Raw genomic sequence first — 14319 nt, forward strand, 5'->3', positions numbered from 1 at the left:
AACCTGCCACCCGTCTCCCCTCTCGCTTTAGTGGCAGCGTCTGAGCAACAGAGCCAGTAAAATCAAGGCCAGACTGGTAGAGAACAGGAGCATCCTGTGACTGTCACCGCAGCGTTGGCCTGAGCCGCGAAATCCAGCCTGAGGGCTGGCACGGCGCCTCAGTGCGAGAAGGCTGCTGCCCACGGAACCGGGCCAACTGCCGTGCTAACCCCCTCGCACACTCTTCAGCCAACGTGCCCCTCACCTGGGGGTGAGACAGGAGTTCAGGCCCCTTGGCGTATTCCCTGACGAGCGGGGCCCTGAAGGACGCCAGCTAGAGCCAGACGTCAGGGTGGCTTCGGTGAGGTGGGAACTGGAGACCTCCCAGTCTGTTCCCCACAGGGCACCGATCAGCTGCTTATTAGTGCCCTGGGCTGGATCCAGACCCATGGGCCAGAGGGGACAGGCCCTGGGGTGCATTTCCAGGCCCCTGAGATGGAGGAAGCAGCCTCCCTTATCCCGTGCCGGGAAGGTGACAGCACAAACCACCGGCAGGGGACAGAGCGTGAGTCTCTTTTGGCTCTGAGGTGACTCCACACGGCTCTCCCAGGGCGGGGAGGGCACTGACCTGTCTCCCCAAGGGGTCGCCGAGCCACGGCCGAAGAGCCGACTGTTCTCAGCTCCAGCCAGGCGGGCAGAGCAGGGAACAGGCTGTGGAGCCTGGAACCCCTCGTGACCGGGTGTTCTTAGGCCAGTGGTGCCGTGCAGCCGTGGGTGCCACGATCCCCGTTTTTCAGCCAGGCCCAACCCAGCATCGCTTGGGCATCCCAAACGCCACATGATGGTTTCTACCCCCCTACCCTCCCCGCCTGCCCCTGGCATTTTTCTTAGCTTCCTTCTCCTCTCTGCTGGCCCCACGCCATGAGGTCACAGGGCCCGGACACTTACCCGAAATGCTGGACCACACTAGGGAGCATGGCAGCCAACTGGTCCATGGATGGAAACTGGTACCTGGGGGCATGACGGACACACAGTGAGAAACGGAGGTTTGGGGCAAGGCCCCAAGGTGCCCATACAGGGGGAGCCCAGGCCTTGGGGCCGGGAGAGCCCAGGCCAGGGCCGGGAGAAGCTCTGGGCACCTACACAGCTTTCCAGGGAGGGACAGCTCCTCCCCTCCCACTCCCCACTGCCTGGCCCCTCCCTCCCTCCCAGAGCAGGGCACAGCCCTTCCCTTCCCCCCTCCGGGACAGACACAGCCATCCCCTTTCCTATTCCTCCTCTCCCAGGATGTGGGCCATGCCCAGGAACCCCACCGATCCCCCTTCCAGCCCCTCGGCCTGGCACAGCCCTCTCCCTATGGCTGTGCTAGGAGCAGTGCTGATGTGCTTGGGAAGAGGAAGCCCCCCATGATCCCGGCCCTTCTAGGAGGTGAGGAACCCGACTCCCCTTCAGAAACAGGATGCTCCGCTGGGCCCAGGACAAGGGAGGCCGAGTCCCAAGGGCGTTGCTCTGCAGCACCTCCTAGCAGCTGGTACAAGCTGGATGTTCCCGGCAGGAGAACCCACCTTATGAACCAGGGAAAGGAGCCGGGAAATCATACAGAGACCCTGAGCATGAAGAGCTGGGCTCCTCCCTGAGCAGCATCCCAGACAGGCTGGGAGAGCTCGGGTACCTACCCCTGTGGGAACTGCGACGCTCCGGCCTGCTGCCCTGGGGCATCCACGTGACACACCACGAAGTGCTTGGTGATCTCCTGCATGTCCTCGAAGTTGAAGAATGTGTTGAAGCACAGCTTGTCTGCACACGGTCAGGAGGAGGAAGGGTCAGAGTCCAAAGGACAAAGGGGAAAAAAGATCAGAGGCAAAACATCAGCATCCATTTAATTAGGCCTGGAATGGTTCAATTTTTAGCAGTAAATGCCGGTGAACTGTCAATTTCACCGTACCTGCGCAAACCAATGGAACTATTCCCATCGATCCTGATAGAAATGTACAGACCGGCAAAGTGAGAAAAATGCTGCCTGCGAACAGGACATTTACACCTGGGATATTTTGACGTGTTCCTGTAATGAATTGTCTGACCCCCATATTGTTCAGCCCATCCATAATTTCCTGCAATGGTGACAATGTGTTTAAAAACGCTGAAGAATAAACATCGACACTATCCCTGGAAATGATAAAAACATAAAAATGGAATTCTGACAAGCCGACATTTAATCAAGGTGAAGACTAAAGAAAACAAATACACGGAGAGACAGATCCTGGCCAGCAGCTGCTGCTCTCAACATCTAGCCTGGCTCCGAGGTGCAGAGCAGATGTGGTATCCCAGGTATCTGACTCCCGGATGGGCCTGACTCGCCTTTCACACCTGCCCCACACTAACACTGCTGACATCAAGGGTGTTTCTCCTGATTCACACTGGGGTAAACGAGATCAGAATCAGGCCTGTTCTCTTCTCAACATCTCATGTTTCTTGGCCACAAACACCAGTCCTTTCTGACAGGCTTTCCCTGCTATGCTTTACTCACCCATCGCTAGGGGAGACAATATGGTCTAGTGGTTAGCACACAGGTCTGAGAGTCAGGATTCCTGGTTTCTACTCGCGGCTCTGCCACTGACTTCCCATGTGGACTTGGGCAAGTCAGCAAGGCCAACATGTTCAAACTTGGGGGCCAAAAATCAGGCACCTCCATAAATGGCTTGGTTTTCAGAGTGGCCGAGCATCTGCAGAGCTGCGTGGCACTGAGAATCAAACCACTCTTTGTGGGGTCTGTCCAGTCATTGGGTGTCTAATTACAGGCACGCACATTTCAAAACTGAGCCCGTGGCGTGGGATTTTCCAAAGCACCTAAGTGACTTAGGTGCACACGTCCCACTAAAATGCTACTGGGCTGAGCTTGTGCTCCTAACACCCCTGGGCTCTTTCAAAACTCTCAGCCCCTAACTGTTGTAAGCCTCACTTACCCGGCCTGGGAATGCCTGGCTCACAGGGGCTGGTTAAGATTGTTCCCCTCCCCCCTCTGCAGTGCTTCCAAGGTGACCTTCCTGCAGCAGCAGCTCGCCTCCAGCCTGCAATCAGGTGACATCAGTCCTCCCCCCCCCCCACACACAGCCACAGCCAGCTCTCCTACCCAGGCAGGCCCTCGGTGAATGCCCCATCCAGAGGGGAAGCCACCGGGCAGGTCCCAAAGCCCCCATCACTTAGGACCTCTTCCCCCGTCTCACTGTGCCCGGGAGAGCCCAGCCTTGGGCTGCTTGTCACAGCTGAGCAAGGAGGACAGGGGAGGACGCCCTTCTCTGGACAGGGCTCCCTTTGGATCCCATCAACGTTCCCCTCTCAGCTCCAGGGTGAGCGATACAAGGTCCCCCCTTTGCTCCCAGCCCTCGCCTGTCTGAGGAGAAAGCCTGATTCAAACCAGAGCTGGCTCGCCGTGCCTGGGCCCACAGCTGCTTAGGGACACCTTGCCGGGGCACAGAACTGAACACAACCCACCAATGCCCCTGAAAACACTCACACCGGGATCCCAGGGGGAAAGAACAAACCTCTGGGGTCCTCCACGCAGCTGGGGCGGTGGGGACGGGACAGGCAGCGAACACCACAGCATCCAGCTCTAGGCCAGTGGTTTGAACATGGCCCAGGCTGCCGCAAACCCAAGGCTATTCCGACCTACTGGCTGTTCCATGGCCTTCGGGAGAGGCCAGTCTCAGGCCAGCGCCGAGGCCACAGCTGTGTGTACTGGGATTGCCATCTCAGCAGCAGGCTCAGCAGCCTGGCCATCATGGAGACTCTCCTGCATTCTCCCCAGAGGGTCAGGACTCCGCTCCCCGACCCAGCACCCTTTGCCGGCACTGAATTCACAGCTGACCAACCGTCCAGCTCCCCTCCGGCCACCCAGCAGCACTGGGTGTTGGGCTGGTTCGCATTTGCTGGCTGCCTGCGTCCCACTGTCCTTGCTGTGCTGGTGCGAGCACCCCGGGCAGGGGATCGCTTTCGGTGCTAGGCTGCTCACAAGACTGGAGTGGGCGGGAAGGAGAAGGGAAAGAGAGTGTGATGCACGCATGGGCCCCACAAGCCAAGACACAGGCTGGCAGGGCTGATCTCCATGGGGTCCCTTTGTCTGCCCTCGAATCCCCCACTGCTTGTGCCTGCGGAGGGGCAAACACTAGCAGGCTGATTCGGCACAGCCTTGTCCTCATGTCTCACGGTCACATCAAACCACGTTATACTGGGCAAAAAAATGAACCAGACATATCAGACCTCCAACCTCTCCTCTAACCCCACCCCTCCTTCTGAGGCTTCAGTACAGTCCCTAAATCAGCCCGGCCACTGCTCGTACTGTTCCTGTTTGGTCTTCCACTGCCGCAGCCTCCTTTAGCTTGGAATCCGCAGCTTGCCTGGAAGAAGGTCTCCTCCCTGTTGTAGTCCGCAGGCTGGAGGGAGGCGTTGCTTTCTGCAAGCTTTGGGACTGTATTAGTATGGGAGAAGTACTACTGATTTACACCCATAGAAGTGGTAGCAGAATCGGAACCGTTTCAGCCTAGCTGGCACATCCCGCCACGGAAGGCAGCATTCACCACACTGCAGCCACCAGCAAGTCTAGCTAGAAAGGGGCATGGTGGAGTTTAATATCAATATTCACTTGCTTCCAATTAACTGCAGTGTGAAATTCCCTTTGTCAAAGCAGAGCTCTCTCAACAGCCTTTTTATTTAGGATGAACAACTGATTTATTATATGGTAAGGAAAATGCCATGTGATTACTCAACAGCTGCATGCTGTGGTTTAAATGACCATTTCTACACCATTCTTAGTTGAATATATTTTGAAGAAGCCATATGGTGATTTGTAAATATACAAGTGTCTCACATAATCCAATGTGAATGTGCTCAGAGATTTTGGATTTTATAATCCTACACAAAACGTTATCTGCCAGTTTGCGATTTGGGATCCTCTGTACTCAGCCTATCGCAATCACCACATACTATTAGATTTTAACAGCAACTTTGGAAGGTCTTCACTGTCTAGGAAGCGATAATTCTATCCTCAGTTAATTCTGAAATAGAGCCAGGCAAGATTTTTCAACCAAAACTTTTTTTTCCCCACAAAAAGATGCAGATTCAGCAGCACCAAAATATTTCACAGATTTGTTTGGATTTGCCGAATGGTTTCAGCTGAAAAAACCCCCCCAAAGTGTGGAAAACCCAAAAAGGCTAGTTTCAACATTTTTAAAAACAAAACGTTTTGATTTTTCAGTTCAAGACTTCTCTTAATTAAAAATTTTTTAAAAAAAAGTCAAAAAATGTTTTTAAAGGGTCAATACCGAAATGAGCAAAACATTTCTTTGGACAAAACCGAAACTCTCTAGCCCCAAACAAATGGCTTTCAACTTTCTGATTTGGCAAGCATTTCAAAAAAGTTTGGTTTTGGTTCAACCTGCAACAAAATCCCCGCAGCTGGTTTTTCGAAAGTGACAGAGAACTGAAAATCTCAGGGTTCCCTACTCAGATATAATTATTGCTGAGTCATTATTATACTCAGCAAGGTTTACCCTCCCCAGAATGGATGCAACTCTTTAGTGTTGCTACTTTGTTTCACAATGGAATTGGATGGGAAGGGCTTGGATTCTCTCAGAAGGTAAAAAACGGCAGCTGTTGTAGGGACAAGAGCTGTGGCAGGCTGTAGGGATTGCAGCGAAGCTAAAGGACAGGCAGGAGGGTCTAATCCTGCAGCCTCTGACCTCACTGACAAAGCTCCCATGGATGTCAGTGTGAGAGGAGAAAATCAATCTGAGCTGAGCTGCCATCCCTGTTGCCAGCTGCAGCTTGGAAGATCTGAGTTACAGCAGCCATCCTGCGTGCTGGGATGATGTTAGCCAATCAGAGTAGAGAGATTTGTATATTCACAGTTTGAGAAACCACTGTATGGTGCTTATGCAAATCCATGTAACCTGACTGATTAATCAACCTGCCCATCAGACTACAGCCATTCACATAGTCAGCGGCTACTGCTTGGTAGCCCTACAGTGATGATGCTGGCCCCACGGTAGTCAATGGCAAAACTCCCATTGACTTCAGTGGAACCTGGATTTCACACACACTCCAGTATGGGGAATGGTGTTAATACAATTTTGCATCAGGAACTGTGTACTGGAGACAATTCCATCTTGGTGTAATCAAAAATAATCAATTCACCAGGAGACAGTGATGGGATAGGAAGGACAGGTTGGTGGATTGGGACCCAAAAGACCATCTCTCAGCCAGACTCTTTGGCTGCGTCTATGCTGCAAACCTCCTACCCGCCACCGTGGCAGAAAATCTCGCAACCCAGATCAACTGAGTCGGGTCCTGAGACTCACACTACGGAGCTAAAAATAGCAGTGTAGACGTTCCCGCTCGGGTGCTGAAACCGGCGAAGGAGGTGGGTCTCAGCGCCCGGGCTCCAGCCCCAGTGGGAAGGGCTACGCCGCTATTTTTAGCTCTGTAGCATGAGTGCGATCCAGTTGATCCAGGCTCAGACTCACTGCCAAGGGTTATTTTTGCAGCGTAGATGTATCCTTTGTGTGATCTTAGGCAAATCACTAGTTCTGATATGGCACTTTTCATCTATAGATCTCAAAGCATTTTACAAAGGAGGTCAGTCTCATTATGCCCATTTCACAGATGGGGAAAGTGAGGCACACACAGGGGAAAGTGACTTGACCAAAGTCACCCAGCAGGCCAGTGGCAGAGTTGGGAACCCAACCCAGGTCTCCCAACTCCCATTCTACTGCTTTAACCCCTAGGCAATAGCACTGTGCCTCAGTCCCTGCTCTGTAAAATGGGGATAAAGCCCTTCCCTAGCTCACAGGAGTGTTGTGAGGGTAAAATCTATTCAGGATTGAGAGGTGCTCAGCTATTTCAGGGCTGAGGACCATATACATACCTAGATAGATAGATAGTAAGTAAAATACATGCTTTCCCTTTCATCCCAGGTGCTTTACTAACATTCACTTGGACTCACAGCTACAGTCTTGGCCCTTTAAAATTCCTCTGTTCAGTTTTTTGAACAGGAACTCAGTGTTATTCAATGGAATTCACCCTTGCACGGCAGGCAGGGCCAGGGTTGAGGGCTGTACAAAATATTCGCAACAAAATCTGAAATCTTCAAAAGTAGACTTGTGTAAAAACAAAACAAAACAAACAGATTTTACAAAACTGTCCCAAATTTTACAAAGCACCTGGGAAAGGTGGGGGTTTGCTATAAATAAATGCAAAGAATTTTCACTCTCAAATTGCTGCTTCCGTTTTAAGGCAAATAGTTAAAGGTTTTTCAAAAGTTACAGTGTCACTTCCTCCAAAATCAGTTTTTCTCATCCAAATATGTGAAATTTTGAAATGTGAAAAACTTCAATTTTGAAAGGGGGGGGGGAACCATTTCAAATAAAAGAAATTTTGGGGCCGTAAAATGATCTAGAATAAAAGTGCAAATAATTTCTTCTCAAACATCAAAATAAAAATAACACCACCCTTGCGAGACAAAAATGGGAACAATAATCTTAATTTAAGAACATAAGAATGGCTGTTCTGGGTCAGACCAAAGGTCCATCCAGCCCAGTAGCCTGTCTTCTGACAGTGGCCAATGCCAGGTGCCCCAGAAGGAGTGAACCTAACAGGTAATGATCAAGTGATCTCTCTCCTGCCATCCATCTCCACCCTCTAGGGACACCATTCCTTACCCATCCTGGCTAATAGCCATTAATGGACTTAACCACCATGAATTTATCCAGTTCTCTTTTAAACGCTGTTATAGTCCTAGCCTTCACAACCTCCTCAGGCAAGGAGTTCCACAAGTTGACTGTGTGCTGTGTGAAGAAGAACTTCCTTTTATTTGTTTTAAACCTGCTGCCCATTAATTTCATTTGGTGACCCCTAGTTCTTATATTATGAGAACGAGTAAATAACTTTTCCTTATTCACTTTCTCCACATCACTCATGATTTTACTTCAGGTGGGAAAACTCAGACAGAGAGAGTTAAATGGGCCTTTCCCAGTGCCACACAGAGTCAGTGGCAGAACTGACCCAGAAGTCCTCACTCCCAATCCCCATCCTCTAACCACTCCATTCTGTTCCGTCCCCATCCTCTAACCACTCCATTTTGTTCCGTCCCAGTGTCGGTCACAGACCCCATCTGTCCTGATTCTCGAACCCTAAGCCAAGAATACAGACTGCAGCTTGATTCCAGAGGTGAAATCCTGGGCCCAGTGAAGTCAATGACAAAACTCCCATTGACTTCACTGATGCTAGGATTTCACCCCGGTGCAGAATTTCTGGAGGACTTCAGTCGGAAGCCAATTGGGACACCAGCGGTGACTGTGTCATCACCCATCATCACTGGCTAATAAAGCCGCTGGCTCCAGTTCATCTGGGTTTGCTCTGAGATCAGGGAGGAGTGGCTGTCTCAGATCCACACAGCCAGCAACCCCAACTCCGAGAGCAACGGGCAAGGAGCCCCTCAGCTACAATCTCCCGTCTCTCCTGGACTAGGATTAGTTCCTCCTGCCCTTCTTTTGTGGGTGGCAGCCTGACTCAGGGATTGCTTCTAATCCCTGCCAGTTTCCGCTTCCACAGAACCTCACTGCTCTCCACTGGGGCTGAGCTCAGAAAACCTACATGGTAGCAGCCTGTGGCCAGGATGGAAGGGTGAAACTTACGGTTGAGTCCAACATCATGGTAGGTCAGGATGGCTGGGCGATTTCCCTTTGGGGACCCCCGAATGACCACATGCAGCAGCCCGTATGGGGTCTCAATATCATGCTCCTGGAAGAGAGAGATAAGAGACAGGGTTACATGTCACCCCTCCCTGGGGTCACCCTATTACCCAGAAAGGAGGAGACCAATAACAAAGTTCTACCAGGCAATGCCTGCCCTCACCAGCAGAGCCATGCAAGCCTGGCCATGAATCATTCTGGGGATGAAAGTAACCAGTGACAGCAATCACTAGAGACACACTGTGCCTGCAACAGATACACACCTCTCACTGACAACATCACATGTCTGTACACACACAGCACACATGTTCACTCTCACGCCCTGACACGCAGCACTCTTCTGGTGCCCACTCTGCCAAACAGGTGTACCCTGACACGTATACCAATGCATGTGCTCACACGCACGCTCCTGTCAACTCTTCCCTCCTACAGACGTTCCCCAAACTGACTCCCATAAACGTTCATAAACGCTGCAACTATTTTCATGGCATTGGAGCCGATCGACTCAACTATCCCCCCCACATCCCTCCCAAAGATAGAAAAGGGGCGATGGATTTTTAAGAGCCACGTCCCAAATCCACAACCTCATCTGCATACATGACTCAAACCCTAATCACCAACTGGAAACACACGTGGTGATTACATGCCCAAATACCCAACTGGCACGAGCAATGGGACAGACAAAGTATCCCAAACCATGCCAGATATCCCCCACTGGCAGGGATTGGCAGGAGGCTCTGGATTATAGCAACACTGATTTACCTTGCCATTTTGCATTTTTAAAAGGCCAGATGTGGATCTAGAGCAGATTAGATAGGGCTGTCTTGCTGTCTTCCAGACCCAGGAAGGTCTTGAAGTATGCCCCAAAGATTAGGAGCCTATGAATTGTCAGACCTGAGGTATCTAGCATAGTGTTCTGTCTCTGACAGCAGACAGAACCCGATACTTCAGAGGAAGGCACAAGAATCTTGCAGTGACGAGATGTGGGATAATCTGCCCCCCCGCCACATTGGTCTCTAATAATTAGAGCCTGAATGAAGCTCTGAAGAACAAGGTTTAATCCATTCCAACATGTGTATCATCATTAATTCTGATAACTAGAATATCCAGAGTTATCTGTACAACTGCTGTTCGATCCCTTTTTGTAATCTTGCTAAATTCTTGGCCTCAATGACATCCAGTGGCAGTGAGTTCCACAGGCTAATTGTGTGTTGTGTGAAAAAGGATTTCCTTTCGTCAGATTTGAATTTGCCACCTTTAATTACACACACACATACACACACACACACACACACGAATTCCACACGGCAATTCCACACAAATCACTGCATTTCACCCGCTCCTCTATTATTTAACTACACGAAGCCATCAGGATACAGGGACCGTCATTCACATTGATTTAAATAGCAGCAGGCCCGTAATATGTATGAAAGAGGCTACCCAAAAATAATCCTTTGCCCTTCTAGGGTCTATTCCATCCAAGGACGTCAAAGCTCTTGAGAAACATTAGGGCGATGTTCGCCCCATGGTGAAGGCTGGCACAAAACCACCTGAACCATTTAAATCCCTACTTAACCCCCCTCTGCACAAGATGCCTTTCCCCCATTTGTGAATTAAGCTTTACAACACCTCAATCATCATGATCTCTTTACAGATGGGGAAACTGAGGCTCGGCAAGGGACAGTGACTTGCCCATGGTCACACAGTGGCAGCTCCTGGCACTCATAAAATGCACAATCCTTCCTGTAAATGTCAACTTCATTAGGCTCTTATTAGCACAGATTTCTCGACACTCCAGAGAGCAGTGGCAGCTTCACATAAATTAATCACCTAACAAACGTTCCCCTCCTTCCTAAACCATCAGAGAGTTAAAGGCATAACAAGGCAGCCTCAGGACACCAATGTTGGTCTCTGTGCTGCAGTTCTGGCATTTACCAGAAGCCCTAATGAAATGGGCAGATCCGAAGTGGGTACACAGGGAAATAACGTCCTGCCCCATTAAGCTTCTTGAATTAGCAGAACAGTTGCAGAGAAACAGGGCCCAAATCCTCAGACGGTGGAAATCACCGTCGGTTAATTTACATCAGCTGAGAATCCGGCGAAGAGGGGGTCATCACAGCAATGACACACCCCAAATTACAGACAAGCAAATCTAGCGCCAATTCACGAGCTTGACAGCAGATACAAGAGATCTGGGAAGATCACAGGGACCGGACTCGGGGTGGTTTTTAGTGACAATAACGGGACAATTGTCCAGACAATTACAGCTGACTCATCAGCATGACATCCATGTACCTGACAAGTTAAAGACCCCAAAGGGTCTGATGTGACCCAGGAACCTCTCAATGCCAACCGGCAAGCAGCACCAAAGGGGTGCAGAGAGGTTGCAGGGATCTCTTGGGCCGGCTATGTACGTCATAGTCCACCAAAAAACGTCACGTGACGTCTCAAATGAAAGCCGATGTCACACGGGTCACCAACATCGCCGCGAAACGCCCATATAGATGCTGTGTAAGGAGTTATGGATGTGTACAGAAAATTGTGTTCTTGGAGTGTGTCCGGGGACCGGTCACCAGCAAAAGTGAAAAGCAGGCTCTCTTTCGGATAAGAAATATTTATCAGGCTGGCTCCTGACGTATATATTAAGTATTGTATGTTTCACAACGGGTCTCCTCTCACCTGTCTGAACCGACCGGTAATGAAGGATGTAAGAATTTCAAGAGAGAAAATTAAAAGTAAACCCTGCTGGGGATGGGAATGGGGGAGAGGGGAGAGAGCTTTTCTTGAGGTACACATCCAAGGTTTGCTCTAGAGTATCTGAGGAACAAAGACGACACCCTGTTCTCCTTCACCTAGCAAGTAAATGGGCAGTGGGTTTTACTTCATGAAAGAGGAGTCTCAACCAGGATGCTGAAGAGAACTTTGGGTCAATAAATAGACAAGGGAGATGGGGCTAGTTAAGTTTAGGTCTCTAGAAAGTGTGTGATGATTTTGTTCTGTACGGAACCACTTGTTCCCAACTTTCTTACTCACTGTCACGTGAATCTCTGTGCTTCGATGAAAAATTTATTCTTGTTTTCGCTATATCTCAGTGCTGTAGGGTTAAGCGGAGTGCTGGTCCTGAGATGTGTTCCTTTGGGAAGAGCAGGCCTGGTAATTCTGTGAGTGTCCAGTGGATAAGGGGCTGGACTATACAGGGAACACGCGAACGACTCACAGGTCGATGTGTGCCTCTTGCCACCTGCACAGAGACAGAGACGCAGGCAGGGTCGTACTTGTGCTGCCAGAGGCTGCTCGTGCCAGGGAGCTGACCCGACCCACACCAGGCACAGACAAGACTTCCTGTTGCTCAGGGCAGGTGGTGGTGAGGTGCCTCCCAACCCTGGGTAACGTCCCAGTCACTCCTTTCCTGCCCCACTGATAGGGAGGTTTCTGGTGCTGAGGAAAGGCTGGGCCGTTGCGCTAGGAAGGTGCTATGGTTCGTGATCATTCTAATCTCCACCACGAGGGAGTCCCACGGTGCTGAGCCGGGGGCTGGGACAGCCCTGTTTCCTGCTCCCACACGTCTCACGCTGGAGGTTGACAGTTCCCTCGTTCCGGTGAGAGGTCACGATGCAGGGTGACGGGGATCCTAAAGTCATGGCGGACATGGAGGCCTCTGAAGACAGGAACCAACACTGGGAGATGAGCTGCTCAGATACTATAGTGATGATGAGCACAGGATTGGGGGGGGGGGGGATTACGGGGCCCTTTATCCCTAGGTCACTGGTTCAAACCAGGCCTAGATCAGCTTTCACGATCACACAGGCTTCTGCTGTGGAATCTCAGTCGAGCTTAGGTGTCCATCTCACAGACTCCCATGACGCCTGGCACACAGTCTGTCTCCACTGAATGGGCTATGGCGTCCGAAATGCCCTTTCGCATGGGGACTGCCAGACCGGGTCACAGCCCTGCTCAGCTCCACCCACTCCACCCTCCATCTCCACAGCCAGCTGCTCCTGAGGAAGGCACAAGAATCCCCACCTGCCCCCAGGGAACACTTCTCCCCATTCGTTACAGGTTGGCTTATGCTCCTGCCTAGAGGTGGTCCCTCTGGGCTGGCATTAAGCCGGTCAGAGCTGCCACTTCCCTTGCCCTTGAAAACTGCCAATCACACCTGCACCAGGATCTCCTTGCCAGCCAATCAAAACACTCCATTCCTGCCTATTGGAGGAGGAGATAATGTAAGCAGCCAATCGCTGACAGGCTCTGTTGTTATTGGCTGGAACAGGCAGGTCTTTCAGCACCTTTGTCCAGCTCCAGCTCCCCTGTCGGTACCCAGTGCTATAACCAGAGAGGCGGCAGCATTGGCAGGACAGATTCAGTGCAGCCGCGCCAAGCCTCTCTGGGTTTTTGGGTCACAGGCACATGTCTGGAAACAACGTCAAGACAGCACGTGCCGGGGCTGCAAACTGGCCCTGGCAGGGGTTTTCCCAGAGCGCCTGTCGGGAGGACTGGAAAGCTGCCAGATTCCAGAGCAGGATGCTGGGCTCAGGACATCAATGTTCCCTTTTAACGAAAACTAGGGCACTTAGTGAACAGGATCTGCAGCCAGAATCAGCAAGAACTTTAGTGTTAGAGAAAATCATTCTCACTGGAGACAATGGAGCCTGCTAGGAAGAAAGACTCAATCCCAGCCCTGGATGGGGGTGAGTGGGTGGGAGGAGGGGCTGGAATAGCACAGCAGGGACTGTGGGGTTAAAACAGGAAGCTACATCCCAATAAGCCACGATGCTAAAAGACGCAGTGAGCCCTGGCCCCGCAATCCCAATCAGCAGGAGCTAGAGACGCTCTAATTCCAGGTCCTCCCTCAGAAAGAGCCCTTGACCCTAATCTGTCTTGCTGTGGAGGGGGAGGAAGAGGAGCCCTTGTCAGACAAAGAGTCACTTGAATGGTTTACAAGCCAGACGGCACCCTGAGCTTTTCATCGCGCACCATCTGCTGCTCCGGCTCCCAGCTCTGCTGCACGGCTGCTGAAATGGCTGAATCCTGCTCCTCCAAACAGAGCTGGCCCTTGTCCTTCCCAGGACCGCGGCAGCGAGGGGTCAGTGGCCCAGTACATGCCGCTCTGTTCTCCTTCTCCAGCCCCTAAGCTGCCCAGCCTCCCTGCTCAGCATTCACTCCAGTTCCTGGCCCAGTCAGATCCAGGGCACGGACCCAGTTGCCTCTGCTTGCCAGCTCCCACTTGCCCTGTTATGAGCCATGTTCCAGCTGCCTGCTCTGATGGGTTTGCTTTCTTGACTGGAGTATTGATTGAGGGCAGGGATTAATGGAGGCTTGGCAGTACTGCAGCATGCACCAAAAGGGAGCGGGAGCTCAGAGCTCTGCAATGCGCTGGAACAAACAAGAGGGAGGCAACCAGCCCCAGGATTTTGATCTACAGCGTTTGCTTCTTTAGTTTAGCCCCCAATAAAGCGCATCAGTGGAGCACACAATCCGAGGGGTAAATGGGGGTGCATAAGGGAGCTTTGTCCACAGCAGTGGAAAGCAAGGACATCTCTGGCCAAACCTTCATCCGCTGTATCAGAGCTATTCTGCTGCTGTGCCGTCAGACCCA

At 51.3% G+C, this 14319-nt stretch overlaps 1 protein-coding gene across 4 annotated transcripts in view; it reads right to left on the bottom strand.

Moving 5' to 3' along the window:
- Positions 1 to 14319, bottom strand: part of NDRG4 (NDRG family member 4) — an 87505-nt gene that overhangs the window by 19893 nt on the left and 53293 nt on the right. For all 4 annotated transcript variants that reach the window (XM_039503269.1, XM_039503266.1, XM_039503268.1 and 1 more), the window contains 3 exons: positions 8667 to 8772; positions 1656 to 1776; positions 928 to 990 (listed from right to left, as the gene is read on the bottom strand). In XM_039503269.1, the coding sequence (XP_039359203.1) occupies positions 928 to 990; positions 1656 to 1776; positions 8667 to 8772 (290 nt within the window). The remainder of the gene's footprint in view (positions 1 to 927; positions 991 to 1655; positions 1777 to 8666; positions 8773 to 14319) is intronic.

Source organism: Mauremys reevesii, linkage group 16, assembly GCF_016161935.1.
Source record: "Mauremys reevesii isolate NIE-2019 linkage group 16, ASM1616193v1, whole genome shotgun sequence".
Classification (NCBI taxonomy): domain Eukaryota; kingdom Metazoa; phylum Chordata; order Testudines; family Geoemydidae; genus Mauremys; species Mauremys reevesii.